The sequence below is a fragment of the Lepisosteus oculatus genome, chromosome 2 (genome assembly GCF_040954835.1).
Source record: "Lepisosteus oculatus isolate fLepOcu1 chromosome 2, fLepOcu1.hap2, whole genome shotgun sequence".
NCBI lineage: Eukaryota > Metazoa > Chordata > Actinopteri > Semionotiformes > Lepisosteidae > Lepisosteus > Lepisosteus oculatus.
Window position 1 is genome coordinate 47,505,863 of NC_090697.1, and position 27,737 is coordinate 47,533,599.

At 37.1% G+C, this 27,737-nt stretch overlaps 1 protein-coding gene across 12 annotated transcripts in view; it reads left to right on the forward strand.

Moving 5' to 3' along the window:
- Positions 1 to 27,737, forward strand: part of dtnba (dystrobrevin, beta a) — a 176,986-nt gene that overhangs the window by 48,753 nt on the left and 100,496 nt on the right. For 11 of the 12 annotated variants that reach the window (XM_015348275.2, XM_015348281.2, XM_015348288.2 and 8 more), the window contains 5 exons: positions 76 to 289; positions 2,866 to 2,951; positions 10,170 to 10,324; positions 11,049 to 11,154; positions 12,135 to 12,301. In XM_015348275.2, the coding sequence (XP_015203761.1) occupies positions 76 to 289; positions 2,866 to 2,951; positions 10,170 to 10,324; positions 11,049 to 11,154; positions 12,135 to 12,301 (728 nt within the window). The remainder of the gene's footprint in view (positions 1 to 75; positions 290 to 2,865; positions 2,952 to 10,169; positions 10,325 to 11,048; positions 11,155 to 12,134; positions 12,302 to 27,737) is intronic. The other variant, XM_015348278.2, reaches the window with a different exon arrangement.

The following is a 27,737-nucleotide window of genomic DNA, read 5'->3' on the forward strand; positions in this document are numbered from 1 at the left end:
GTTGTTTCCCACATTTCTGGTTCTCCAGCTGCTGGTGTAACTGAACTACTGTTGTCTTCTCTGTTTCTTTCACAGTGCATCTTGTAGATGTCTGGAATGTAATAGAAGCCTTTCGTGATAACGGCCTCAACACACTAGACCATAACACGGAAATCAATGTCTCCCGACTGGAAACAATTATCTCTTCCATTTACTATCAACTTAACAAACGGCTTCCTACCACTCATCAAATAAGTGTGGAACAGTCAATCAGCCTTCTCCTCAACTTCATGATTGCTGCCTATGACAGGTAATTAACACAGTGGCTAGATTTAGGTTTACCAGTGTTGGCGAGAAAGGATTTACATCTGTGCTCTGTACTGTAGTTTTTTGTCAAGTAAGAAATTCATGCCTGGCAGTTTGTGATTTTGTTTCGTTATTATTTGACATGCAGTGACAATTTGTAATGCACAGAGGTTCATGAGTGCTGTCAGGCAGTAGGTTTGAAAGGTAAGTTGATGTGACATGTTGTCCACTCAGTAATATTTAAGTGTCAGCAAATGTAAAGCTGACAGTAAATACAATTGAGACACAGTGGAATTTTTAAGCCTTTTTAAATTTTAAAATAAGAATATGTTCATTAGTTATTTCAAAGGTCCTTTGCACATGCTCTGTGTAAGAGTAGTTAAGATTATACAGTATATGCAAACCTTTTGCCCTGGCAGAAATTAATTTTGCTCACCTATTTAGCATAAATTGAGCTTTCCAACTAAACTACTGAAGTAGCTAGGACCACCACACTGGTCAGCTTGGGTTTACAACTGAAACCAGTATCTGTAACAACTTTTTATCACTAAATTATTTCACTAATGGTTATATGCAAATTACCTCATTAAAACATGCTACAAAATTGTTTCACACTACTTGTTTTCACCAATGCAAATGATATGATTGAGAACGTTATCGGATCTTGTGTAATTATTACCTTTAATGATGGACCCATACTGTAGGTTACGCAGCAAATCAAACTTTATAAGTAAACAATGCCAATTTTTTCACTAGCTTTTTTTTTGCATTTGATTTTATTAGTCTTTTTTGAAAGCAAGCAAGAAAGAAGTTCTTGCCTTGACTTTAAAGCAAGACTAATTACTTTGCTTAAATGCTTTAAATACCCTTTATTATTCCACTAATGCTGGCTTGTCAATATGTGATCCTTAAAATGAACTGCTGTTTTCCCCTAGCTGTCGGATGTGTAAAATGAACTGCACATAGCCTTAGATATGAATCATGGCCGAGCGTCATTCACAGATTCATCATCAGATCAATTCAGTGCAATTATCTGTCTGCAATGACAAGGTACTGTCTGCTCTGTCTGTTTTAATTGATTGAAGAGATAGAAAGGATAAGGGCAAAAGAAAATCTTTAGAATTAAGCCCAGGTTTGAAAAGGCAGCTGGGAATGTTAATGATTCATGGAAGAAAGAAGGTAAGAAACAAGACTTGCAATTAAATCTTTGAGTGAAGTGAAATGAAAAGGTTCACAATGCTTTGATGTTTAGAGGTAACTCGTTACTGTTTTGACTCTTGTTTTCTGGGATTTTGTGAAATGTTTTATGTTTTTTTTTAATTGAATAGAGACAACAGTTGCCCTTAACTATTACGATATTCCTGTATTTTGAGGGGAACTCAAAATGCACCACTGGGGCTCTTGTCTTTGACCTCTGCCCCCCAAAAAAGAATATACTGTATGCAATGGCAAGTGCTACATATAATTCCTTTGCATTTACAGGAAGTGTTGTCTCTTAGAAAAGTAATTCACATCCAATGACCTTGTCATTGATAAGCAGTTCAAATCAGAAGGTCTTTTCGGGTAATTTCAGTAATGGGGAGAAAAACTTGCTGAGACACTTACCTCTTCTGGTGTCCCAGAACAACAGGCTTGTGTGCAATAGATTTAAAACTTCCAGTTTATTTTGAAAATTGTTTATTTTGTGTGAAATTAACGGTTCAGATATGACATCTGTCTGTGTTATGCTGTCACCTGGTTGGCTCCTTCGCAAGAGAGTTTAATGTTATGTTACATATTAGCTGCAAAGAAAGACTGTAGAAGAATTACTGTATCTTCACTAGTATGAAACCATGAAATGCCAACAAAAGTTACTATTATAAAATTCTGTGGTGGTTAGCTTTCTATCAAATGCTTGCTGAAAAGATTAATTATTGGTGTCTTCAGTGACAATCTAGCTCATCTAACATCTAACTCATTAGTAGTTTAATGAGATTGGCACCAGTGTCATGATATAAATGATTTGTATTTCTGTCAGTGAGAAATGTGCCTGCTTTTCAAATGTGGACATTCAGTAAGTGGCTAACAAATCTTGAATTTTATGGCTTTTACATTTATGTTGTTATGTGACCAATTTTAATGTACTATTTTGTTATGCTGGACCAGAGTTTCAAAAAGATAATATCGTGTTGTGGTAGGGATGATGCCTGCCAAGTTTGGAGTTAAATATTTACTCTGCCTTTGAACAGTTAGCAGTCACTTTTGAAAAAACATGGCTGTCAGATGTCTACTGGTTTATGTAGGAAACTCACTTTGCCTTATTTTAATATCATTGTCACAAAGAAGATACAGTACCTGCTGAGTTTGGAATTAATTGGTCAAACAGTTTCTGAACAAGAGCAGTTTAAGGTATGCCAACTTTATATTTAGAATTTGGTGGCCCAGTTTGGATATATTGTAACCTTTCAGTGTAGATCCAGTGTTCAAAAGTTCAATGGTTGCAACAAAATATTCAGAACAAAAGGATGGGCATCTTTATCTATTCAGGATTGCTGTGTCCTTTTTTTAATTTTCTGGTCTGTTTTTGTCTTTTCTTTCCAGTGAAGGCCATGGCAAATTGACTGTGTTTTCTGTTAAAGCCATGCTGGCTACCATGTGTGGTGGGAAAATTGTGGACAAACTACGGTGTAAGTATGTTGGGATGCTACATTTTTCCCTTTTCCTGAAATGTACTTCAGTTCTTCAATCCAGGGAAACCCCTTGCAGGTCCTGGAGGGCAAGTTTATCACCAGGTTTTAATTCTGACTTGGTTCTTAAAGGGGAACTGCAGTCCCAATTTCTAAGACAGGTTATCTAAATTCAATTTCCCAAAAAATTCATTGATGTTATAGAAAACATTTACAACTTTCAAGTTAAGCACAAAATCATGAACCTTATGAAAGTACTATAAGTACATGTTGTCACAAACCCCTGGTCTCACCATGGGCGATAGCGAAAGTTCCCACAAATTGCGACATGATGCAGCCCTTCCTGCTCACTAGTGACGTAATGACTAATGTAATGAGGTGTATGAGTTATTTAAGTACTGATTGTGCAGTGGGCATTTCACTGCAGGAAGTTTCCAACGTGATCTTCATGCGTATTGATAAGCAGGTTCCATTTATCAGCAAAACCGTCTTGAAATCGAGAGCAATATTTCAATTGGTTTAAAACACATTTTTTCACAAGCCTGCTGTTTTCAATGTAATAGGGCTGCTTCACGTCACTGGAACTTTGGTTGCCTTGTTCTGAATTGCAGAATATGGTGCCGCGCATACCTGGAAATTATATCTACTGTATATTGGGATGCAAATTGGAGGTTTTACAAGTTACTGTGTAGATTTTACTTTCATTGCGGTTTGAAATGCACTCATCAAAGCTCATTCTTTCTAACCCTGAAAAATAAAAACAGTGTTACAGTTCCTCTTTATAACTAATTTAGTTAATTATTGCCTTAATTGGACTAATATGGTAGTTTTCCTGTGCTGTGCTGTAAAACAGGGGTTCCCAATTCTGGTCTTTGAGGCCTACAAACCTGTTGAATTTCATTCCAGACGAGCTTAATTACCTAATTGAAGTCTTGATGGAACTAATAGGTTGTTTGATTGGAATGTTTTTTCAACTCATAAACTTGGATTTTTCTCTTACTTATGAAATACAAGTAGTTAAAAACAGGGTGCGAATTATATCTTGGCATTAGGGGGAGCTCACCCCTGGTTGGGGGGGGCACATCACGCGTGAAAGAGATTTCTTCAAAAACTCATCAAAACCCACGTTACTGAGGCTCCTTCTCAGACAACTGTAAATTGATTCTGCGACTGTGCCATCCGTATTTTAGAGACCCCCCCCAAAATTTTGCAAATGGTCTCCTCAGGGGAGCTCGTGCCTTATTCAGGGGAGCTCCCCCTAGCTCCCCCGTAATTTGCACCATGGTTAAAAGGCAACTCTCAACATGTTTAAGATGTGAAAAAACAGTTCAAATTAATCATGTTATTGAGTTAGTTACTCAATAATTCTCAGTTGTGTAACAGAGAGGAATACAAACCTGCAGGACTGTGGGATCCCCTGGCCTAAAAAACCTGCAGAAACCCCAGCCCTCCCAGACCAGGATTGGAGGCCCCTGCTTTATTTTTTTTCTACACAGTGATACACCCTAGTGAAAGATATATGCAATTACACAGGACATTACTACACTGTCACTGGCCATGTGCAATGCTAAGCTAGAATTTCCTGATAGTGTTTTATTTCGAACAGACCTCTCTCAGATCATTGCTTACACTAACTGAAACTCATTGGGTCATCTTTAACATTTCTTTTTAGATTCATTTTGAAAGCAAGATTAAGTACAAACACAGGTGGCGAATTACAGGACACTCACAAATACAGAAAGATTTCAGGTGCTTTAGAATCAGGCTTTGTGTTAAAGAGCACTATTGTGCCAAACTTTTGCCGTAACTGCGAATCTGATTTTCAGAGTCTTGTTTATAGACCTGTGGTCTGTAAATCTGAATTGAGCTCTTTAGTAACCTACATTTTGAATTCATGCTGAAAAGAGAAGAAAGAAAACACAACGTTTTGGCCGTGGAGCCTTCTTCAGGTGTTGACACAAGAGGAGTGATGAGGTGGAATAGAAGGCTCTAAAGGTTCAAATACCATGCACAGCTTTTCCAGTAGTGCTTGTAGAGTGAGCACAAGGAATTTGTTCTTTTAGTTGTAGGCATGCCTGCAGACCTGAGATCATTGTCTAGTGATGATACCAGGTTAAAAAATGTCAAATAACAAAACAAAAGTGACTTGACATTACATTAATTACAGTAGGGAGCAAAATGAATGCAAATATGATTTTTTTGTCTGTATTTGCCCCAAAACTGAATTTTTTTTTGTTCTGTAAAAATACAAATACTGTGTTTTATTGTGGCAAATGTATAACTTTAAATGGGACTATGAATCATATTCTGTAGAAGCCATCACAAAGTAGTGTTTGTGAAAACAATGATGGTGTGCATTGATATTCAGAGAGTAAGGAAATGTGTAATCTGAATTAAACAGTCAATCTCTGCAGTTTGTGTAACTTTATCATGATGAATCCTAATGAATCCTAGAACATAGACATGATTAGCAGGTGATCCTATTTGTGATATATAAAAATGAGGGTTTAGCATGCAGATTGACAGGATGACTCATTATGTGCGTGAAGATATAATTCTAAGATATTTGAAAGATGGGTCATGCTACCTACAGGGTATACAATTGAACAATAACATCATGGAAAATCAATATACACATAAAAACAGGTGAAAAGAACCACAATGTTTCGGCTGTGGAACCCGGAGGCTTAACAGCCCAAATGTTATGTTTCTTTTCTTCTCTTTCCAGCATGGAATAAACCTTTGCTTGTTCCTTTGCAGCCTACGCATGCTGATGCAGCTACCTACTTGAACTATGTAAAAACAGGTGTTGGTTAAAAACATTCAAGCTTTTGAGTACAATCTAGCAACATTAATTAAAACAATCAAACATGAGTTTAACTAAAGTTTGCCTGACCAAAGGCATATTTCAGTACACTATGTGTATGTTCTAGTGGCTAGACTTTGTTTTTACAAACTGTGCCATAGATTCTCAACACTAGCGTTGGAATGTTAAAAACAGATCGTGAAAAGGAACACTTGAAAAAAGAAAAACTATAGCAATAATTCAGAAGAGACAATTTGCCTGTTACATTTAATAAAAGAAGTGCAGTTCATGGTTTCGCTGGTTCAGAGTAGTATATTGATCTACAGTATGGTGGTCCAAGTCATACGGGCTACAGTTACATAAAGCAGCCACCAGAGGGCAGAGTGAGTCAAGTTTTCTGGCCTACTGTATGTCAGGGCAGTCTCAAATAAGAGGAAGCTATTAAAGTCCCATAGCCAGTGCTGGGAACTGCATTAATTCCATCAAGCAATATATATTTTTATACCACTTCACCCTAGCAGGCATGTATTTGATAATTGGAGGACACTAGAACACTCAGATTAAAGAGAAGTGAGGAACATGACAGCTCCTTTCAGGGAGTCCCACAAGCTGTAATTGAACCAGGGCCCATGGAGTTGTTGCTCTTTTTCTGAACACTCACGACAGACACATTAGGTAGGGTCAGATGTGATATTGTCATAACCAATGCCACCCCTCAGGAAACGGAGTGACGCTGAAGGTGTTACAGACCCAAGAGCGTAGGTACGACAGGCCAGGGGGAGTGGAACAGCGGGGAACTGGAATGGTGGCTCAGTAATGAGATGTGAAGGTCAATGCCGGATCTCCGAGGAGACACTGAGTAGGTTTTAAACACCCTCAGAGCACCTGCTGTAGTGAAAGCTCTCTATACCCAGGTGCTCTGCATCACTGTCTCCACGGCGATCAAGGCCGAGCGAGGGCATGGCTGCCAGCCACTGAGCTGTGACATCCCGTGGAGTGGCAGGGCTAGTGTAACACATACAATAAAACTGAAGAAAATGGAAGGGTCGTCTTTTAAAGAGAAATGGGGCCTCAGCAGGAGGCACTCACCTTGCGTCCATGTGGGTCCTAATGCCCCAGTATAGTGACGGTGCCTGTTTACAGTATAGTGTCTATAGTGTATAGACACTATACTGTAAACAGGCACCGTCCTTCAGATGACTCTCTGTTCATTAAAAATCCCAGGGCGTTTCCCGAAAAAAGTAGGGGTGTAACTCCGGCATCCTGGCCAAATTTACCATTGGCCCTTACAAATCATGGCCTCCTAATAATCCCCCTCTATGAATTGGCTACATTACACAGCTCTCCTCCCCACTGATAGCTGATGTGTGGTGGGCATTCTGGCTCACTATGGCGGATGCTGCACACTGGTGGTGGAGGGGAGTCCCCATTACCTGTAAAGCGCCTTTAGTGGAGTGCCCAAAAAAGCTCTTTATAAGTGTAAGCAACTATTATTATTATTATTATTATTATTATTATTATTATTATTATTATTATTATTATTATTATTATTATTATTAAATGTGAGCCCCATTAAGAGAGACAGCTGCAGTCTCAATATGTCATGCCAGTAGCCTTGAATGTGTCAATTCAGGAAGTGTAAATTAACTTTTACTTGGGTCTTTTTAGTCTGTTTTTAAAATGTTTATCTATAACCATAAAGTATCTTTCTAATGTTATTTCAACAAGATATGGATTAAACCTACAGTATGAATATTGTTTGGTTAGTGGAAGTTGTCTCATACTTCCAGGAATCTACATAGAGTCAAGAGTACCTTATTTTTTCTATTCTTACAGTACACATTCCTATCCTCAATGTGGCACTAATGAGCTACGGAACCATACAAACACTCCTGTTCGTGTTTAGCAATAGGAATATCTCATATGTCTCTGTGAGCAGTCAGCTTGTTGATTTTTCAGGCAGAATCATGCATGTCTCACCTTCTTGTAACATTTTATAATTAACATTTTATAATGAATGTAATGAACTGCTGAAGTGCAGGTAGCCACACTTTTTTTGTTAGCATTTAAGCAAAGTAATCATTTAGGCAGAAATAGGTTTAGAGGTGGATTTAGGAATTTAGTGGTGATGAAATGATGTGGCACTGAAGTTCCAAGATGTTTTCCTTTTAGAAACCCCAGTACGCCTTTTCTGTCATCTTTTGTTATGTTAATGAAGGGTATACAGTACATCACCTAAAATGGCTGTACACAGTTAATATAACTTCCTTTGCATATTTCATTTCTTTCAAACTCCCCCTTCTACAGCTTTCTGGGGGCAGTTTTTACATTGCAAAACTATATAAAATGAAAACAGACCCTTTAGCTCATCAGCGCTCGACACTTTCCAGCACACTGTGATTTCTGGCTCAACACCGGGCTTGGTGATGAAAGGTACCAATTCTGGCCCCCAACTTCCACAGTTCTGCCTTCTTAGCCAAGGAAAACTATAACCATGTGATGTATAGGGGCTCCTGGGGGCTATGGAACGTCATTATGCCATCTCATAAAATTTAGGATTTTCAATAGTCTGTCTGGTTTAGTTAGTTTTTGATTGCAGGAACGTAAGATGTGCATATGGCACTGAAAAGAATACACAAAAAACATCTTTTTGCTTTATTATTTCAGATCAATCACTGAAAAAGATTTCTGAATTTTTGTGTAAAAAGTATACAGTGAAGTTCCGGCGTACAGAAGGAACCAAAGTTAAAGTGGCTGTATACTGTACGCATCTGTTTAGAGGCTGGACATTTTTGGCTTTGTCTCATTGTAACACATCATCATACATTAATGGAATATTTGTATCACAACATATTTAGAATCCAGGAAATGGCCTGATAAATCAACCAAACAGGTTATCTGTAATTTTCACAAAGTACTTGGCTTTTGTAAAGATGCTAAAGTATAGCTAAGCACCAGTTCCAGCTGGTTCATGGATATACTGGCACTGGATATTCTTTGCAGTGGCTATACTTGGCCTATGTCAGTGAACATCAGGAATTATTTCCTACTTGGAATATGACTGTAAAGTATTGATTCAACAATAAAGACGGGATGAATTTGTAATCCTTGATGTACTTTATGATAGTATCATACTAGTTAAATTAGTAACTTTATGATTACTAATTCCTTAACATACAGTAGGAGATGACAAAGTCTTTTGCTTAACAGCCAGAACTTCTTGTTTCATACAAGTATATACTGTAAGTAGGGGATCTGCAACACAATTTTTACATTCTGGGGTTATAATAAATCAGCAATGATGAGTGCATTTCAAACCACATTGAAACTACCAAGTACACTGTGACATGAACAACCTCCAATTTACATTACAAAAGATGAAGTTTAATTGTATGCATAGTGCCATACGGCTGTCTGCATTTCAAAACGAGGTTACAAAACCAGTGATGCAACAGCGACCCTATTTCTCTGTAATCATGCTTGTGACCAAGCAGAATTTGCTACTATGTAAATTTTTAAAAAGTTCATGAAACCAACACTTAAGTGTTCTAGTGTCCAGTCGGCCTGACGGGACAATGTTAATCCTGTATAACAATTTTGCACAGGCGTGGCGATGTCGCTGCCTTGGCTGTTGTCCATCATGAGTTGAATCTGTCAAAATGAATCATGATTGCCAGTTGTCATTGTCAGCCAATGTCGGGGGATCCCGGACAGTAGCATTTTTACTCTCAACATCCCAGGGGCCTCCTCCCTAATACGTTTTGGCAGTTGTGGCATTTTGGTTTGAGCGTAAGTCAATATTTCCCCTGGGTTTTTTATGCCCCCGGTCAGAGGTGTAGTAGCACATGAATGCTGCCATGATCACATCCATATTTTTAAGTTTGTGAACCACTCGACTATATAGTATAGTCTGTTACACAAGTCACCAAGACGTGTTCGTGGCATTTAGTTAATTGATTGTTTAGAAAATTAAGTGAATTTAAATATTTTTTACTGAAAATTAGTGAATAGGATGGACTCACCCCCCAAAAAACCAAATGCTATTCTGGATGAGAGTGCCGTATGTAGTATGTATATATACACTGTGTATGCCATTCTCATTTAGCACATAATAATGCATGCTATGCCATCCAAAGGTGAAGAAACAGCAGGAGGACTTTCCTCTTATAGTGCAAAATGTCACATTCATAGGAATTGCTCTTGAAAAACATTGAACTGCTGTAGAAGAAGAAAATATGTTCACAATTGGAAATCTACAGTATACCCTGCCTGAACACATAAAAATAAAATAGCTGCCAAATTTACCCATACTTTTAAATAGTCAGTGATTCTGTTGTTTATAAGTTAATCTACTTTTTCAGAAATGCCAAGGAGACAAGATTTGACCTGCGGTACTGACTTTTTTCTTCCAGATGTGTTCTCTCAGATCACGGACTCCACCGGAGCCATGATGTTTACAAAGTTTGATCATTACTTAAGAGAAGTGTTGAAGCTCCCAACGGCTGTGTTTGAAGGTCCTTCTTTCGGTTACACAGAACATTCAGTGCAAACGTGCTTTCCACAGCAGGTAATACCAAAACACTGATCTACAGTAGGTCAACACCACCACAGAACTGCCAAATTGAAATAACACTATTCAATACAACATTTCAGGAGTTTTCATGCCTTTTGTTTAAAGGTGTCCACTAATATATGAAGCAGTTTGTAAATGCCAGTTACAGTGATGGTAAAGTGAAAGTACATTTTATTAAAATGCTAACTTGTCAAAAGGAACAGTATCTGTAGCACATTATTGTGGAAAATGAATACAATCATTTTTAATTGATTGTTTTATGAATATTTGAATTTCTTGGCTGGCAAGTAGGTACCATGTCTTGCACAGTATTAAGTACCTTATAAAAGCTTATTGTAGATATTGTGATTTGTTCAACATGGGATCTTTTACAGCTCAAGAACCAAAAGTGACAATACAGTTGTATTAAAGGTGTCTTTAAACAGGTCCTACTGATGTCCTTGTATAGACTCGTCATTTCATTTTATTGCTAAGAGACGTTCTGAAAAAGGGATATTTTCTATAAAAACGGTTATTTACAGATAATGTTGAAGAAATCCTGCCAGTTTTAGTCGTATGAATATATACTGTACAGTAGCAGGCTGTGCACTGTTTTGAATTTATTTTCGGCGTTCACGTACATAACGATCACACTACTAAAACATCATTATACCTAGAAGTAATACAATCCAGTGGGACTCTGCACACAGTCATAGCTGTTTTGTCTTTGTGTTCCCAGAAGAAGATTATGCTGAATATGTTTCTGGATGCATTAATGGCTGATCCTCCCCCACAGTGCCTGGTTTGGTTACCTCTCATGCACCGACTTGCCAATGTGGAAAATGGTAAATGTCAATCAGCATCTCTTCATGGAGAGTACATTTCATAGTTCATTTTGAAATACTGTCTTGTTTTAATAGTGTTTGCACTAACCTTTGTGCATATAGTGTCTTGCAAAAGTATTCACCCCTTTCCAATAAAGTTCTATTTTGTTGAATTACAGTCATTTTCTAAACTTGCCATTTTTAAATGAAATCTTAAATCATAAGCTGAACAGTTTTATGGCTGAAGGAAGTATATAACCAAAAATGGCAAAACAATTGCCACAAAGATGTCTATTGCAAAAGTATTCACCCTCTTTGTCAGTCTTAAGAAGTGGAAGGTGTATTGTGTGTATTTTTTAATTAAACAAAATTGGACATCATTGAAAGCAGGTGAAAACTTTTTGTAAAGCAAAACGTTGTCTATGTGAGAACATTACAAATGAGAGAAGGCCATTCAGTTCTCTTTAATATACAGTACAGCATATACAAATATAAATATGTATAGTGTGAAATTTCATTTATATAGCAAATGTATTGTTTGTTTAATAATTTCTGGAAGTATACTGGATATACAGTAGTACTTTATATAACCATGTACACTGTATGTACTGCACAGAAGAAATGTATATATAAAAAAATATTTTAGACTTATGGATTTTATGGCTGTCCACATTATGGGTATAGTTGAAACTGGCACATCAAAGCTTTATTCATTGAATTATCCTTGATTTTAGTACTCATCACATTTTTTAACAGCCTTCCAGAATTGTGATGCTTTAATTCAGTGTGTGTCTGCAGTTCAAAGTGGTGAAGTTTTAAAATCACACACAAAATCACAAATAGAAGATTAGTTTCTTCGTTTGGAATTTAAAAAGCAACTCCTGTTACTAAAGAATGATGCACCTAACTAAATGCATGTGTGAACAAGATATGAAGATGATTAGAACTGGTTGTTAGTTCGTATTGAGGTATCTTCCATATTCCTGTGTTTTATCTTCTAGTCTTCCACCCGGTGGAATGTTCTTATTGTCGTAGCGAAAGCATGATGGGTTTTCGATACCGATGCCAACAGTGCCACAATTACCAGCTCTGCCAGAACTGCTTTTGGCGGGGTCATGCCAGTGGTCCCCATAGCAACCAGCATCAGATGAAGGAGCACTCATCTTGGGTATGTAATTAGAAAAGGTACCACACAAGAGGAGGCCTTTCAGGCCCTTTAGCTTGTTTGGGAATTAATAATTGATTCAAAACTATCACTTAGCGATTTCTTGAAAAGAGCCTTTACGAAACTTTAATTTAAACTATAAGTTTGTAAAAGAAAACTTCATAGTGAATTTGTATAGTTTTAGCATCCCTATATTTACAGTAAAGTCTACAATTTTAACTTTATGTCCTAATATTTTGTTTGTGTTTTGTATTTTGTATTTTTTGTATACTTTCCTACACAATGTAGACATATACAGTAAACATGTCTATTTAATTACAAAGGCTTTATTCCTTAGTAATCCCTTTAATGCACTGTGTAATGCATTATGTATTTACTACCTTTGGGTAATATTCTGCACTTGTCTACATTACACATATACCTGTTGTTTTCCCAGTCTTAAATTGTATATAAAATGTTTATCTAAACAGCAATTTTAATTCCATGCTGAAAAGAGAAGAAAGAAATCACAACATTTTGGTCATGGCCGAAACGTTGTGTTTTCTTTCTTCTCTTTTCAGCATGGAATAAACCTATTACTTGTTCCTTTGCAGCCTACGCATGCTGACGCAGCTACCCACCTGATCTACTACAGCAATTTTCATTTGCTGTTTCTCCTGTACATTGTTTCCTCATCTTTCAATTTTTGTATCATTTGCCAACTTGACTAGTTTAGGAACAATACCAGATTCAAGATCACTGGTTTAAATTAGAGAGTGGTGTTCCTCTAATTACATCAGTCCTTACTTGTAGTTTCTGTTTTCTGCAAAGGAGCAACTAAAGGTTATTTCCACATTGAAAACACAACATGTTGAGCCTTCATCAGGAGTGTGAGAGAGTAAGGTAGCTGGAAAACGAAGCACACGAGAACAAAGCACTGAGTAGATGAAAGAGTGGACAAAAGAGGGTCTGAGGGAGGGTTGTGAAAAGCTGAAATCTTTGATTTTAAAAAGAAATTATTACTCATTTAGAGAAGGGCAAGGTGTGATCCACTTTTAGGGTTAATTTTGGTTTTCCTAGGGTAGGAGTCCTGAAATCATTGCAAAAGGGTGCAAACAAAAAGGTCAGTGAAATGGTTTGGGGAGGTGAAATGGGGAACTGTTGGCTTAGAGAGATCTAAGATCCTCACTGCAAGTTGCTGTTTTCTGCTATTCTGCTGTTTCTTTTTTTCTATTAAACATTTTGCAGTCTATATGCACACATTTCTTTGAATGCCTGCTGCAATGAAGTGAAGCCCATGGACACAGAACAGCAGTACATTAATAATAAAAAGTCTCAAAACTAAAGACTTCACTAAACTTAACATTATCATGTTTGTTTATTCATGACTAAAACTTATTTACAGCACACATATACAGTACAGTACAACCGTACATATTCCCTGGATACTTGTCTACAGTTGATTCCTTGTAATTTAAATATAGATGCAGATTATTTCAGTACTTTATCTTGCAGTGATTTATCTCTTCACAGTTTATTTTTTTAAATGTGATCACACTAAATGTTTAACCTTTAAATTTTATTCATGAAAAAATCTCCCCCTTGGCCTATCCATCTCTTGCTGGAGTGTTTCAGAGTGTGGATGAAAGATCTGTGTAATTAAAAGTGTCTTAATGAGCAATAAGTGATGTGTAATGAATTTATTTGACTAGCAGTTACAGGAGTTTCTCTCAAGTGTGCATAGAAAACTTTTAAGTAATATGTTTAATTTTAAAAAGTAACTTCATTTTGTTTCCTTTTTAATAAAGCACTGTGGCTAACACATATACTGTACAGTACCTACAATATATAAAGACACTGTTTTTTTTAAATAAAACTTGCTACATGATTTATGTCTGTACTCTGAACTGACCAGAACTAGACAAAAATGGCAAATATAACAATATATAATATAACCATTAGAAATAAGGAAGATTCAGACAGAGATTCATACAGTATATATTTTTTTTGCTGTGCAGCAATTTTGTGTTCTATTATTGTAGTGTTGCTGCAAACATTAGCATGGTACAGTATGTTTTTGTGTGTTTGTTGAAGGTTCGGACCTTCAGAACAGGGCTGTAGACAAACAATGAGAAGGATGAATTAGACTTAAGTGTTTTCAGAGCTTCCCGTTTCTAAGAAGAATCAGGTAATAATACTACTACTAATATTACTTATATAGTGCTTTTATGGAAACTCCACTCAAAATTTACAGGTAATGGGGAATCCCTTTAATCACCACCAATGGTGCAGCATCAGTCTGGATGAGGTTGAAGTCATAATGCGCCAGTATTCTCACCACACATCAGCTATCAGTGGGGAGAACAATAGAGGGATGAAGCCAGTTCATACAGTAGATGGGGATTATTAGGAGGCCATGATTGGTAAAGGCCAATGGGAAATTTGGCCAGATGCTGGGGTAACACCCCAACTCTTTTCTACAAAAATGGGATAAATCAAGAAAACACAGATAGTCTTACTTGTATTACAGTACATGTAATAATAATTCCTTACACTTATATACTGTAGCACTTTTTCTGGACACTCTACGCAAAGCGCTTTACAGATTATGGGGACTCCCCTCCACCACCACCAGCGTACAGCCCCACCTGTACACTGGAGCAACCATCGTATGCCAGTACACTCACCACACACCAGCTATCAGTGTGGAGGAGAACAGAGTGATGAAGCCAGTTCATAGATGGGGATCATTAGGAGGCCATGATCAGTAAAGGCCAATGGGAAATTTGGCCAGGATGCCAGGGTAACACCACTACTCTTTTTGAGAAACATGCTGGGCTTTGTAATAACCACAAAGAGGCAGGACCTTGGTTTTGCATCTCATCCAAAGGATGGCGCCTTTTTACAGTATAGTGTCCCTGTCACTATTCTGGGGCATTAGAACCCACACAGACCACAGGGTGAGCACCCTCTACTGGCCCCATTAACACCGTTTCCAGCAGTAACCTTAGCTTTTCCAGGAGGTCTACCATTCCGGGAACTGGCCAGGCTCACACCTGCTTAGCTTCAGTGGGTTGCCAGTTGTGATTTGCAGGGTGATATAGCTGGTGGCAAGTGAATGATGATTGGTCTCTTCCTTGTTAATTATGCCTGTTTTGTTAAAAACTGAGTTATGAATATGATATTTAGACAGCAGTGTTAAATTAACAAGAAATTATGTGTTTTGTTTCTTAAAAAAAAATTCTAGCCACGCTTGATAAATTATCCATCACATTTCCCAACGTAATACAAAAAACATACTCTTTCTCATTATTACAAAAGGAATGTACAGTATGTTGTAGACTTTCATGATTACAGGAACTGCAGAGCTCTGAGATAATTTATATTTACTAACAGGGTGCCAATAGAGTATTATGTAGAATGAGGTGAAATGTTTTACATCTTCAGTCTAGCTTATAAAAAATACAGATAATCTCACACAAAGTGCATCAGGTGATTGGTGTCGATGAAAATTTGCCAAGCAGCATTCTACTGCTGGTGGTTTGTGGTGGTAGTTTAACTCATTCAGAACAATGTATTGATTTTTTTTGCAGAGAGAGAATATTTCAAAGCTGGCAATAAGCAACTCTGTTTTTGAGCCCTAGGACAAAATGATTGGATGGCCTAAGGAAAATATCTTTGATGTGCACTTGCATGGTGTATGTCAAGATTTAGCCAGCTGTTGTTTGCATTGATTTATGGCACATATTGACATTATTATAATTTTACTGGTGTCTCAATAGTTTTTGTATTATTTTTTGTCCATCTCTTTCTATTTGTGATACATGAGATGCAAGAATAAAACAGGCATTTGTTTCTTGTAAAATTCCTACTCCTTTGTAGTTTATAGGTGATAATAGTTGTAGCAATTAAGCATATAGACGGAAGAGTTATAGAAAACAATAGAAGTCCTATCTAATATAACTTGGATATTGGATATACAGTGGGTAGGTCTCCTTTTCAGGCCATAAAGGCAAGGGCCACCATTTGTCTTGACCATCCAACTGGAGGTGGAAGTGATGTGGTCAGCATCATGCTCCGGCCAGCCTATTACCCCTGGAAGGATTAACCCCCGGTACTCATTTGGAAAACAGGCTGAGTGGACCTGGAAGCCATCTGGAAGGAATTAGAGGAAGCTACATCACTTGCCCCTACCTGGAATTGAACCCAGGACCTTCCAGTCAGGAGCTAGATGTCCTTGCTGTCTGAGCTACCACAGCTCCAGATATTGGATATAATATTACTAATATTACAATATACTGCTGATTGGAAAGTCTTGAGTTAAAGTACATTAAAATTAAATATCCAGTTTTTTGATACCTTAATATTTTTTCACCTCTGTTAAAAAAGCAGTGAAAGCTTGACAGATATTCAAAGACATTATGCACGCTATTACCTAATGATTCGACCCCCCCTTGATCCTGTTGTGCTAGAGGGAATAACTGTATAAAAGTGGCAAGTAAAGTGGCAGTGAGTCTGCATGACGTACAGTACACTAGATGGTTCTGCCCAGCCAGCTGTTCCACTGCCCAACGGCAAAATTACCTGCTCTTTCCTATCTTCGGTTTGTGCTGTTAATTTGACCCTATAAATATTAATTATGAGAATTTTATTTCTCTTTTCCCATAAATCATTTTATGTTAATTCCATCTGAGCTTTGCTGGTTAAGGGCTGGTTTCAACCACTTTACGGTGGTTAAGGCTCATATACTGTTTCTTTTTTTGTTCTTTGAAGTAGTCTTGTGATTATGTGCATGGTTGTTGAAATACCCTTTTTGTTTTGTACTTCCTGTAATTTACATTCCAGTGGTGTTGTACTGTGAGTTTTGCCACTAGCACATTGTTTTAGAGGTTAACCCTCCCCATAGCTCTCCTCACCATTTCGCGACAATTTCTGTTTTTTTAGGTAGCTATCATGCAAGAAAAGGTCCCACGCTGCCACATTACTGCTGTCTATAGTTTGTTCACATGTTTGTGGAAGGGCAGCTGTGAGCTATTGTTTCTTTACACCTAGGGGTACATCAGTGAAAGCACAACAAGACCACTGGCCCCTCTGCCTGTGCTGCTGAGCTTGCTGGCTTCATTGATGCTGTCACAGGCTTATCTTGTGGCTCTCTTAGAAAATGTCAGGAGGACAGATAAAGCAGGTTTGCATTGATCAGGGGCCAAAGAAGATTTCCTTCAGCAGATAGTGTAGTAGTCCCCATTTGCAGCTATGGTTCAATTAGTTTTGATGAACTGTTTGGAGAAATTCATCAGGAACAACAGACTGAGAATGTAGGCTGGCAATGCCTGTCATCGAAATCTGCAGTGTCTTTATCCCCTGCTGAGGCCCTTTAAGTCCAAAATGGCAAAGGCGTTGCTCCTCCCAGCACCACTTGCTCTTTGAATCTGTTGTGGTATCTGGGTCCTCATTATCACCTTCTCTGAAAAAAACAGGAAAAGGACTCAGATCCAGTTCCATTTCGACTGGATGAAGTCACTCTCTTGCCAGGATGCCTGGGCAATAAAGTCTATTCCACCATCCCCTTCCACTTCCCCATGTTTGAACCCCTCGTTTTAACCTGTTAAAAAGTTGTTTAACCTGTTGGGGTCATCAAAATTGCCATGCAAGGAGGGAGAGCCCAATTTTAATGTTTCATCTTAGCCTGTATCTTTGCTGTCAAAAACAGAAGAGCTCCACGTAAAAATGCAGCTGTCTATTACAGAGATAGTGGTGCTCTGGCCACCAACCACTGTGCTCAAATTGTCCAGGCTCTGCACGAATGGCAGTGGGTTGAGGTCGCTGCACAGGTCGACTGACTCCATGTTTATCCTGAGAAGCGCATGACCCAGTCTAGGTTTATTTTTCCCAATTTAAAGGCTCCATGGTCTCCCTGGCTACCTTGACAGGTCATGTGACCTACAGTATGCTGCTCAAATATAAACTACTTTTTATATATATGGATTTATATATTCAATATTTTTATTTAATTTTATGTAAAACTTTAACATGGGTGATTCAGCTCAAGAGTTGTCATTCTGCAACACCTGGGCACAGTTTCAAGCATCTGTCAGGTCTGAGATGTGTATGTATATATGGCAGCATGCTACATGTCTGCAGACACAAAAGATAGGCACTGGGCAGGTCCATTGCTGGGTGCATTGGTTGCCTCAGACAGTATTCTGGAACTTTCTTCCATACATTCCCAGTATGGTGTCCGTTGGTAGATTTCCTTGGAGCAGGGTTGAAACTTTGGCCAAAGCCCAGTGTAACCAGTTTAATGAGTAAATACAGATCTCTGTGGATGATGAATGTGTGTCATTAAATACAAATTGATGATGTTCTTGGGTGCTGCTTTTTTAAGCAAAACCATTTCCTCATTTACCTGAGCTCCTCTAAAGGGGATCCTGTTCTGCAGCAGGAGCTCAGTGCAGCCTTCATTACTCTTGTGAAGCTCCTATTTGAATCTCCTCATTCAGATTCTCTGGAGTTCCTTTTTAGTGGAGATAACTTTGCTATTAGCCATTGCACCTCCTCAGAGAACTAGTGAACTATAAGCCTGTTTTGGTGCTAAGAATGCCTCTGTTTGGCTAGAAAGGTGTTATGGTTGATTGTTTACCAAAATGCATTTCTAGATTTCACTTGAGCGTTATGTCCTCTTTGATTTTAGTTAACGTCTGAGAGACAGCTTCATATTATGTATTTGAGGACCAAGAGTCAGTGACCAAAAAGTTATTTGAGTCCTGTGGCACACAGTTCCAGGGACAGGCTATGTCTAAGTAGTGCCTGTCCATTTGGATTCTTAAAACTTTTAGGCAGGCTTATAATATTTTTATTTTGTCTCTGCCTCTGAAGGTTACATCCACATGCAGAGGCCTTGTAGGCTTTGTTTCTTCCAAACTTCTTTGATTATTCCATGAAAGTTGTTCATTCCCCAGACACCCTTTACAAATTCTTGAAATCTGCGGGTGCATCCAGGGTGCTGAAGCTGACAAGGCCGAAGAATTCCTTCGAAGAATGTAGATTTACCTTCAATAAGTTGTTTTGCAGTAACTTTTTGATACTCCCATTTGGTAATGGTATCAAAAGAGCAGATATGTCAATAAGTTGACACTGTTATCCTCCAAGGCAGCTGTTTTTCACAACATGCCTTTGGAAAGACAGGGCAGGTATTGTCTTTATGCATACAATGATATACAGTATCTCGCTGATCAATTGCCGCCACTGTACTGTACATCACACAAACTCATCAGGACATTAGTATAGAGCATTTGTCACCAGGGAATTGTGTCCGTGTGTGTAGGGTTAACCAATTCAGCAATGGTAGCAACTTTTTTTCACGAAGCCAAAGTTTACCTTTTAACCAGTACAGTATGTTCCATGGTGTCTTCAAAAATTACTCCATATCAAATAGAGCTGTGGACAGTAGCTTCGTTTTTACATACATAAACATGTATTCTCTTTCTTGGCATTTTATTATGAAGTGGGAATTGAAATTGTTGTCACTCTTATGGCATTTTCTTATTATCAAAGTCAGTTTTACTGCTTTTTATTTTTTGGGAAATGGTGCCTAACAATAGTTCAGGGTGCATTTTTGCTTCAATCACAGGAGTTATTTTCCTGCTGCTTGCAAAGTATGTTTTATTGATATCTCTTTTCATAAAGGTAATTATTTAGGATGTCTGTCCTTTATACTGGAGATCATGTCTCTCAGCAATTATTTGTTTCAGCATATTTATGAGGAGAAATAGAGGGCAGTGTGCACTTAAGAAAATGATTGGTCAGATATTGAGTTAATGTCCAAATAGAGGTACAGTATGCATACATAATACTGGCTAGGTACTGCCAGGGACCTTTCTAACAATAATATTTTTATTTGCTTTAAACCATGACAGACAAATTGGTGAATCTGCTTACTCATGAGCATGGAAATGAAGGAAGCGTTTCCTGTTTCAGTATTGTATATAATAATGATATGATGACTATGATTTCTATTCAGCTATTGCAGTTCTCACTAGATGGCAGTAAAAATTGCTTGTCAAATTAATAAAAATATTAAAAACAGTACATGTTTCAAAATAAATGATTTACACTGTTAGTATTATAAATAATCTTTTCCTTACTCTCTAAGAATCAGAATTGCAATAAAATCGTTTTCAATGGCAGTATTAATTAAAGTTTTAAGTTTGTAGCTTTTCTTGCTGTTTCAGATCTTCTGCACTCAAGAATCAGGATTTGTTTAGTGTTCAAAGATGAAGAATAGAGCTCCCTTGCCATGTACCGTAGCCGTATAGGAATGGACCTGATTCTAGTATTCAGAATTTTCAAATGTAAGATAAGATCACTTTATTGGTCATATACAATTTCTCGTATTAGGGAGTTTGTCTTTTCACATACCCCAAGTTGGTCTTCATGAGACACACAGACAGGGAGAGAAGCTTCGCATCAGAGTGCAGGGTCAGCCATTTACTGTATACAGCGCCCCTGGAGTAGTTGGGGTTAAGGGCCTTGTTCGGGCACCCAGCAGAGTAAGATTCCTCTACCAGCCGCAGGATACGAACCAGCAACCTTCCAGCCACAGGCGTAGATTCTTAGCCACAGAGCCACCACACTGCCCACGTAGTGACAAAGTCAGCCCAAAGGGCATCTTCAGAATCGGCACTGAAAAACAAAATTGACAAAGAAGCTGAAATTACAGGGAAGTGTACTTTTTACACAAAGCGTCGTGGGAAGATGGAACAATTTCCCCAGTTAATGACGCCCATACTCTGTCTTCTTTCAAGGAATAATTGGATTAGGTAAATCTTTCTAATCAATTAGCTGCTATAAAACAAACCAGCTAGATGAATTTCCATGACATTGTTACAAGCAGTTTCATTTCATTGAACATGAAGTCAAATTTGGTTAAATAGTAAGTGATGTAAGAATAAGCATTTATTTCTGGCACCTGTATCATTTGATTTCTTGTTGCTGAGAGGCCTTTGGACATTCGATTGATTTTGTTATTAATCATTGACAGAACAAGGGAAATTCACGTTATCCCCTGAACAGTGGGAAAATCAATTGCCTGCTTCGTCTCTGCTGGCACTGTATTAAGAATCCTCTGAATTTTGGAACTGTTCAGTGGTGTTTGTTTTTCAGAAGAACGGCTGTTAAACTGACACTTGGGTGGAGGTTATGGATTTTTTTAAACATGATTTAAACATAATGTCATAAAAAAGTTGAATCATTCAAAATAAACATAAAGTTAGTATGGGACCCAGTCCACAATTATTGAGCTTTTATTCCCAAGTGTTGTGTACTATACTGTAAAAACTTTGTGTTTTTGTTCAGTGATTTTCCACTGGTATCCACTCCTGGTACTGAGAGACCACTGTGAGATTTAGTTTTGTCCTAGATGTGTTATTTATTACTGGCTAACCGATCTCCTTTTTTTATCTGGGACATGTTCATAAATTTTCGTTAAGATCTTAAACATCAAATGGAGCTTGTAATTGGTATGAATCTTCTCCTGGTTTGGGTTTTAGAGCTTTCCTCATTCAAACATGTTGCATGAATTGTAACTAAATGTGGTCCTCTTTGAAAGGAAAAAAAACTCATTGTTGGAGTGTTCAATGCAGTCTCACCTCTGTTTATCATGTATCACCTATTAAGAGCTATTTAATAAAAAATCATGGTCTGCCAATTGAGTAAATGCCGATTAAGGTTCTGTATGCTGAAACTACTGGAAGAAGTACCCCTGAAGTATTAAAGTAATCAATTTGATTGGAGATTTAGAGCTCAGCTGGAGCTCTAAAATTTGAGGACACACTAGTCCCCTAAGACTGGGCTTGGGAACCACTGCTATTCTAGTTGAATTATGTCATAGCCTTCTACATATCCCTAGAACCCTAGCAGCGGGGAACTCCATTAACATGTAACATGCTGTGTGTAATTCATAAAGTAATTATATATCATTTTTCTTCTACTTCTTGGTCCACTTTAGTCCTAACACTAGAAGAACATTCTTCTCTTTTCTGTGTAAGTGCCTGTCAAACCTTCTAGTACCTGGAAAGATGTAGTGCCCAGAAAAAAATAACACTGATGTCTTTGCCCAATCTTGTCCTTAGGCCAGCTCAGGCCAAGTTCAGAACAAAGTCTTCTGCTGAAGGGCTAATTGTTTCACCTGGGCTGAGTGTTTTGCACTGGAGTCACTCAGGAGCTCTTCATTAAGCTTTTAAAGCTTCTATAGGCTTGTAGTGCTGCTCCTTTTTTATTTTCAGGCCTTAGTGACATTTTCCACCTATTATTCCCGCATTTGAAATTTACAATTTTGAAAATAAATACCCTCTTTCCATTGCAGAAAGTCCTGCAGCTTTTAGACAATATACAACGTTTATTTTAGTTTTGTCTCCTCAGATTGTAAAACTTTTTCATATTTTGAACTGGATGAAAGGTTTGACATGTTATGCAAAATGCATAGTTGTGTTAGATGCCATGAATATTTTGATTCTGCCTACAAACATGCAAATACGGGTATTTAATCATTTGGTCATAACATCCAAAGAAAAGCATTTTTTTCCTAAAAATAATTACACTGAAAATTGTTCCCAAGCTGCCAAACAATTTTCTCAAAGATGGGGTATAAAAAAGCATGACTGAAATAAAGAAGCACCTATTTAAGGAATGTGGTAAAAATGTAAAGTACTGTACCCCAATAAAGCAAAAAATTGAATAAATGGTATACTGCCGTATTTCATTATCATTGACATCTTTAGCTGGATTCAGGAACCACTGTCTGCTGGGCTGTACTTGGGACAGTCAGAACCAGATTATTGGTGCAGATTGGGCATGAAGTACGGAATAGTTGGATTGGGTTCAGGAAAGAAAAAAAGGGTATGAGAGAGCAAATTGAGCTGTTCCTGAGGGTAGGGTGGTAAGATGGTAACTAAATTTGGGCAGTGCCGGAATAAGACTGTGAGTAGTACAGGCTGTCGACTTCAATTGAGGGAGGGCTACGAATAAACACTTTTTGTTTCTGTCCTTGACACTGTAGCTTAGGCTTGCCTGTCATTTAAGTGTTATTTTAAACTGATCGATTTATGTCTCTGTGGGAAGTGGAGCACAACTTATCCCGCAGAATAACCTCCTGATAAATGTTTTCAATGTTTATGGACACAGATGTTTTATTTAAATGTTTCAGGAGGTTGGAGAGGGCAAGGAAGTCTCAAAGTGTCTACTTTAGATGTACCTTTTATGGGTTTCTAGCCTCTAACAAAAAGTTACACTTTTTCTTTTCTGTGGATAGTATGTATTTAAAAGGGGCTTTTATTTCCTTCTGTCGATCTTCAAATTTTATATTTATTTTTTTAGCTATTGCAAAACAATTGCATTAGCCTTAGATACAATAATATGACTACACTAAAAGGATTCAAGTGAACTATTCATTTTCACATCTGTAAGGACATAACCAGGACAGTTTGTGGTACAAATCTTACATCTTGTGTAAAGAATGTTTTTCTTTGCAGGCTTGTCTTTTGTGTTTAATTAATTCTTAATTTTACATTTCTTGTGGAGATCTGGCTGTTCTCAATATATTTTTGAAAACTATATAAAACATTTAAAATGCAATGCAACTTTCATATACAATGCATGGAATAAATGAAATGCAAATTTCAGTAAAAAAAAGTTGTAAACTTGAATTATAATTTCACTGTTTTGTTTTTTATTTCTTACAAATTAAAAATTCTCAGTGGAATACATTTCTTATATTTAAATTTATATTTTAAATTTGAAGAAATTACCAGAACAAAGACTTCATTTTTATCTGTTATCTGTACTGTAGGTCCATACCTCTGAGAACAATTTAAGGTTTTTCTATCTACTGAAACAAACATATAGCTCCAATGGCAAAAGACTTATGAAAATATGATGGTTTTAGAAAGTGTGCGTACCAGATATAACAGTCATCTTCCTTTAAGTCATTGAAAGCCATGTAGTTTTAGTAAAGAATGAATTTATTGACTTTAGTTAAAAAATGAAAGGATTGTTTTGTTGAAGAGATGCACTACTAACCTTCTGTGTTCCATAATAACATTGGAGTTAAGGTGTGTCAGATTTGACAAGAAATGCTGAGCTTTTAAACAGTATTTTAATTTCAGAACATTTTTGAAGAAACCCTCTATGGATATTCGCGTTTGAAGTTGTATGTACAGTAATTGGGCAGAAATATCCATTTCAGTCTCTTCAGTACTGCTGCAATTATTCCAGATCTCTGTCTAAATGTTTTGACCAGTTCTTCCTCATTATTTCGTTTTTACTAGATTAGGCTGTATCTATACACAGAAGATAACACTGTGTTACAAAAAAGCACTATATTCGAGTCAAGACTAAAGATGAGTCAGCCTTTTTCTTTCTTTCTTTTGTGATAAGCATTTTAAACACAAAAACTATGTGAGAGCAAATATCAACACTACCATCAACAATACAGTACTGTACCAATACAGTCAGACAACTTTATCCAAAGCTAATTTAATACAGTTTAATACACATAAATATAGAACACACTCTACAGTATGTTTATTTTATATTTTAAGAAATTAGCATATTTCTAATAGCTGTGGAAATCCCTTCCCAAATTTGGATCGTTTTAGGATTTGCCTTATTAATTCTGGCAGATGTAGAGTCAGCCTTTTTCTGAGACAAGACTGAGTAAGTGGCATTTTAAAACAATTTTCACATTGCTCAAAATTCAAGGGAGCTCTGTGGAGGAAAATGGGGAAATTTACTTGAAAATGTCACCTGCAGATGTCCTTCAACAGAAAAGCCTGGGAAGGCTGCTCTCAGCATGATTTGTGTTTTACAGCCTCAGGGTCTGCAATGCAGCCTGATTGATTGTGACAAACAAGATGTGAGTGCTGACACTTTCCCTGAACAGAAATGGCCTTCCTTCACATGCAATCCTTAGTCATCCACAGTGAAACAGATAAAATGTTAAAAACAGCTGCATTTAGACTCTGTTCTTACATTATTCAACCCTTATTTTTTCATATCTTTGTTCTTCTAACTGATAGATCTAACAGTTCCCCATTCTTCTTACTGTCAAGTTAAGAGTTTTTATTCCAGGATTATTTTGATTATAAAGTATTTTTTTCTTAATTTTTCATTAGGGTAAAATAGAAAATAAAAAAGGGAAATGAACATGAACAATCTAGGAATATACAATAGAGTTGCCAGTTTTGGAACAGTTCTTTGCTCTTTGTCCATTTTTTTGCACTGGGCTTTTGACCAATTCTATTTGTCTGTTGTCAGATTAGTGGAGCACACTGACTGCATGTTCTCACTGTAAGCTCCAGGCGTGGATTCTGCTGGTCTCCTACGTGGAGCAGATAATCAGAAAGTTTTTGTAGTGTACTGTATGTCTTACTTTCTGCATTTGTAGGATCAGTGGACGTTCTGTACTCTGCGTCTCCTGCACGGATGAATTGTCTCCCTGTCTCAGATGCATTTGGCCTGGCCCTGATATAATCAAGAAACCTGAAGCTGGTTCTGTTCAGAATGCTTTATCTTAAGGTCACTTTATGCCAGTAGCACTAAGCAGTATGGAATGACAATGCCAAGAGATCCCCTGGCTAACAGAGATAAAGCAAATTAAATATTTTGAGGACTTAATACTGTACATTAGTTTGAATATAGACCAGGAGTCATCTCTATTTTTAAGTCTGCCACCATCTTTTATAATTCACCCTAAGTGTATTGCATGTGATATCTTACACTATATTGTTAATAAAGCATTTTAGAATCAAACTGGGAAATTCAGCCCTAATAATAATTGTAATAATAATATTATTTTAGAAGATATTTGAAACATAAATGACACACAAGCCTGGGTTTTTAGTGTATTTAAAATGTTGAGGTCTACATGATAATGTCAAATTGATTTTATATTTATATGTTTGTTTTTGATTCACGTATCTTTCCTTACTGGAAATTGCCAATGTATTGATTGCAGTTCGTACTGGGGAGAGACAAACTTCATTGTTTTTTTTTCATTGTTTAATAATTTAATAAACATAAAGTTTAAAAAATATTGAGGTCTTTTAAATATATCATAGCACCCTAAGAGGCAACATTTGTTTGTCAGCTCTCCATTCCTTGAAAATGTTTTTTTTTTTTGTATTTGGGGATTTATTTGTTTTTTTATACACAAATATCTAGTCATCAAACTTCTAATTAATGGATGATTTTTATTTATTCATCATCATTTTATTTATTCTACTCTGTACCTAGGATATTGTTAAATTCATTCAACTTTCAAATTTTAAAATACTTTCTGTTTAAATGTTAATTTCTCAAAAGTGAGCATAATTATTAATTTTTCAGCTGTCCTTGTGTGTTTATATTGTGTGTGTATATATAATAAAAATCTAAATATTTAAATGTAGTTGCTAGGTGATCTGGAAGTGAGGTGAAGTTGCTGCTAAGATCTTACAGGGACCTCTCAACAACAGTATGGTTCTTCCCTTTCTGAGGAGTGCTTTACAGTGGCTGGCCATAGAGTACTGTACAGATTTAACATAACAGCCACAATATAAATCTATCATCTTAACTATAAAGCAAGACTTTGATTTTTGTTGTTTTCCTATGAGTATGAAAAAAGATAAAAATGAAACATCTACATAAGTCTTTCTTGTAATCAAAGTTTTCAAACGACACGTTTTATTTTATGATTTTTTAAAAACCAACTCTGTGAGGACCAAACTAAATCCTGGAAGAAAGAGGGCTACCATATGGACCCAAGACCATCATGTCTTCCTTATCCATCTGCGTGAATTATTTTCATTGCGCAGTGACTACCAAGAAATATTGGGCAGAAGTAACCAGCAAATCTACAGAATGGCTGTAAATTGTTGTCTGTTAAAATGAGCTGCAAGGGGGTAATGCTGAGTGCTGAGAGATTAAATGTATGGTGAAATCATGGTGATTGATAAGCTTAATGGTGTGAATAATTTGGCAAAAAACAAGAATGGTTTTGGTGCAGATTGCAGGCATCCTAATTGCTCAGCAACACATTGACAAATTTCTTCATCTTACAGTTTTTACTTCTTCTTTAAACAATCAAGAAGTTTTGATTTTTGAGACGGACAATCCAAGACCACACAGTGCCAAGTTATAAAGGCACAGCTTCAAGAAAAGTATGTTGAGATGCCATCATTATGAGGTTTTTGTCCTCACTTGAATCCAGTAGAGATACTGTACAACTATGATTGACTAACCTTTTAAAGCTGAACGCAGATGCACAAGTGGGACTTCCCCAGAGACTGAAGAGGTCTATGGAAAAGTGCTTTGATTCAGTGATATGATTGTGTTAATGCTTATGGAGGTCAAACTAAAGAATCACATAATGACATTTTGCCATGTTTCATACTGCACATTCATCATTTCTTGCCCTGTATTTATG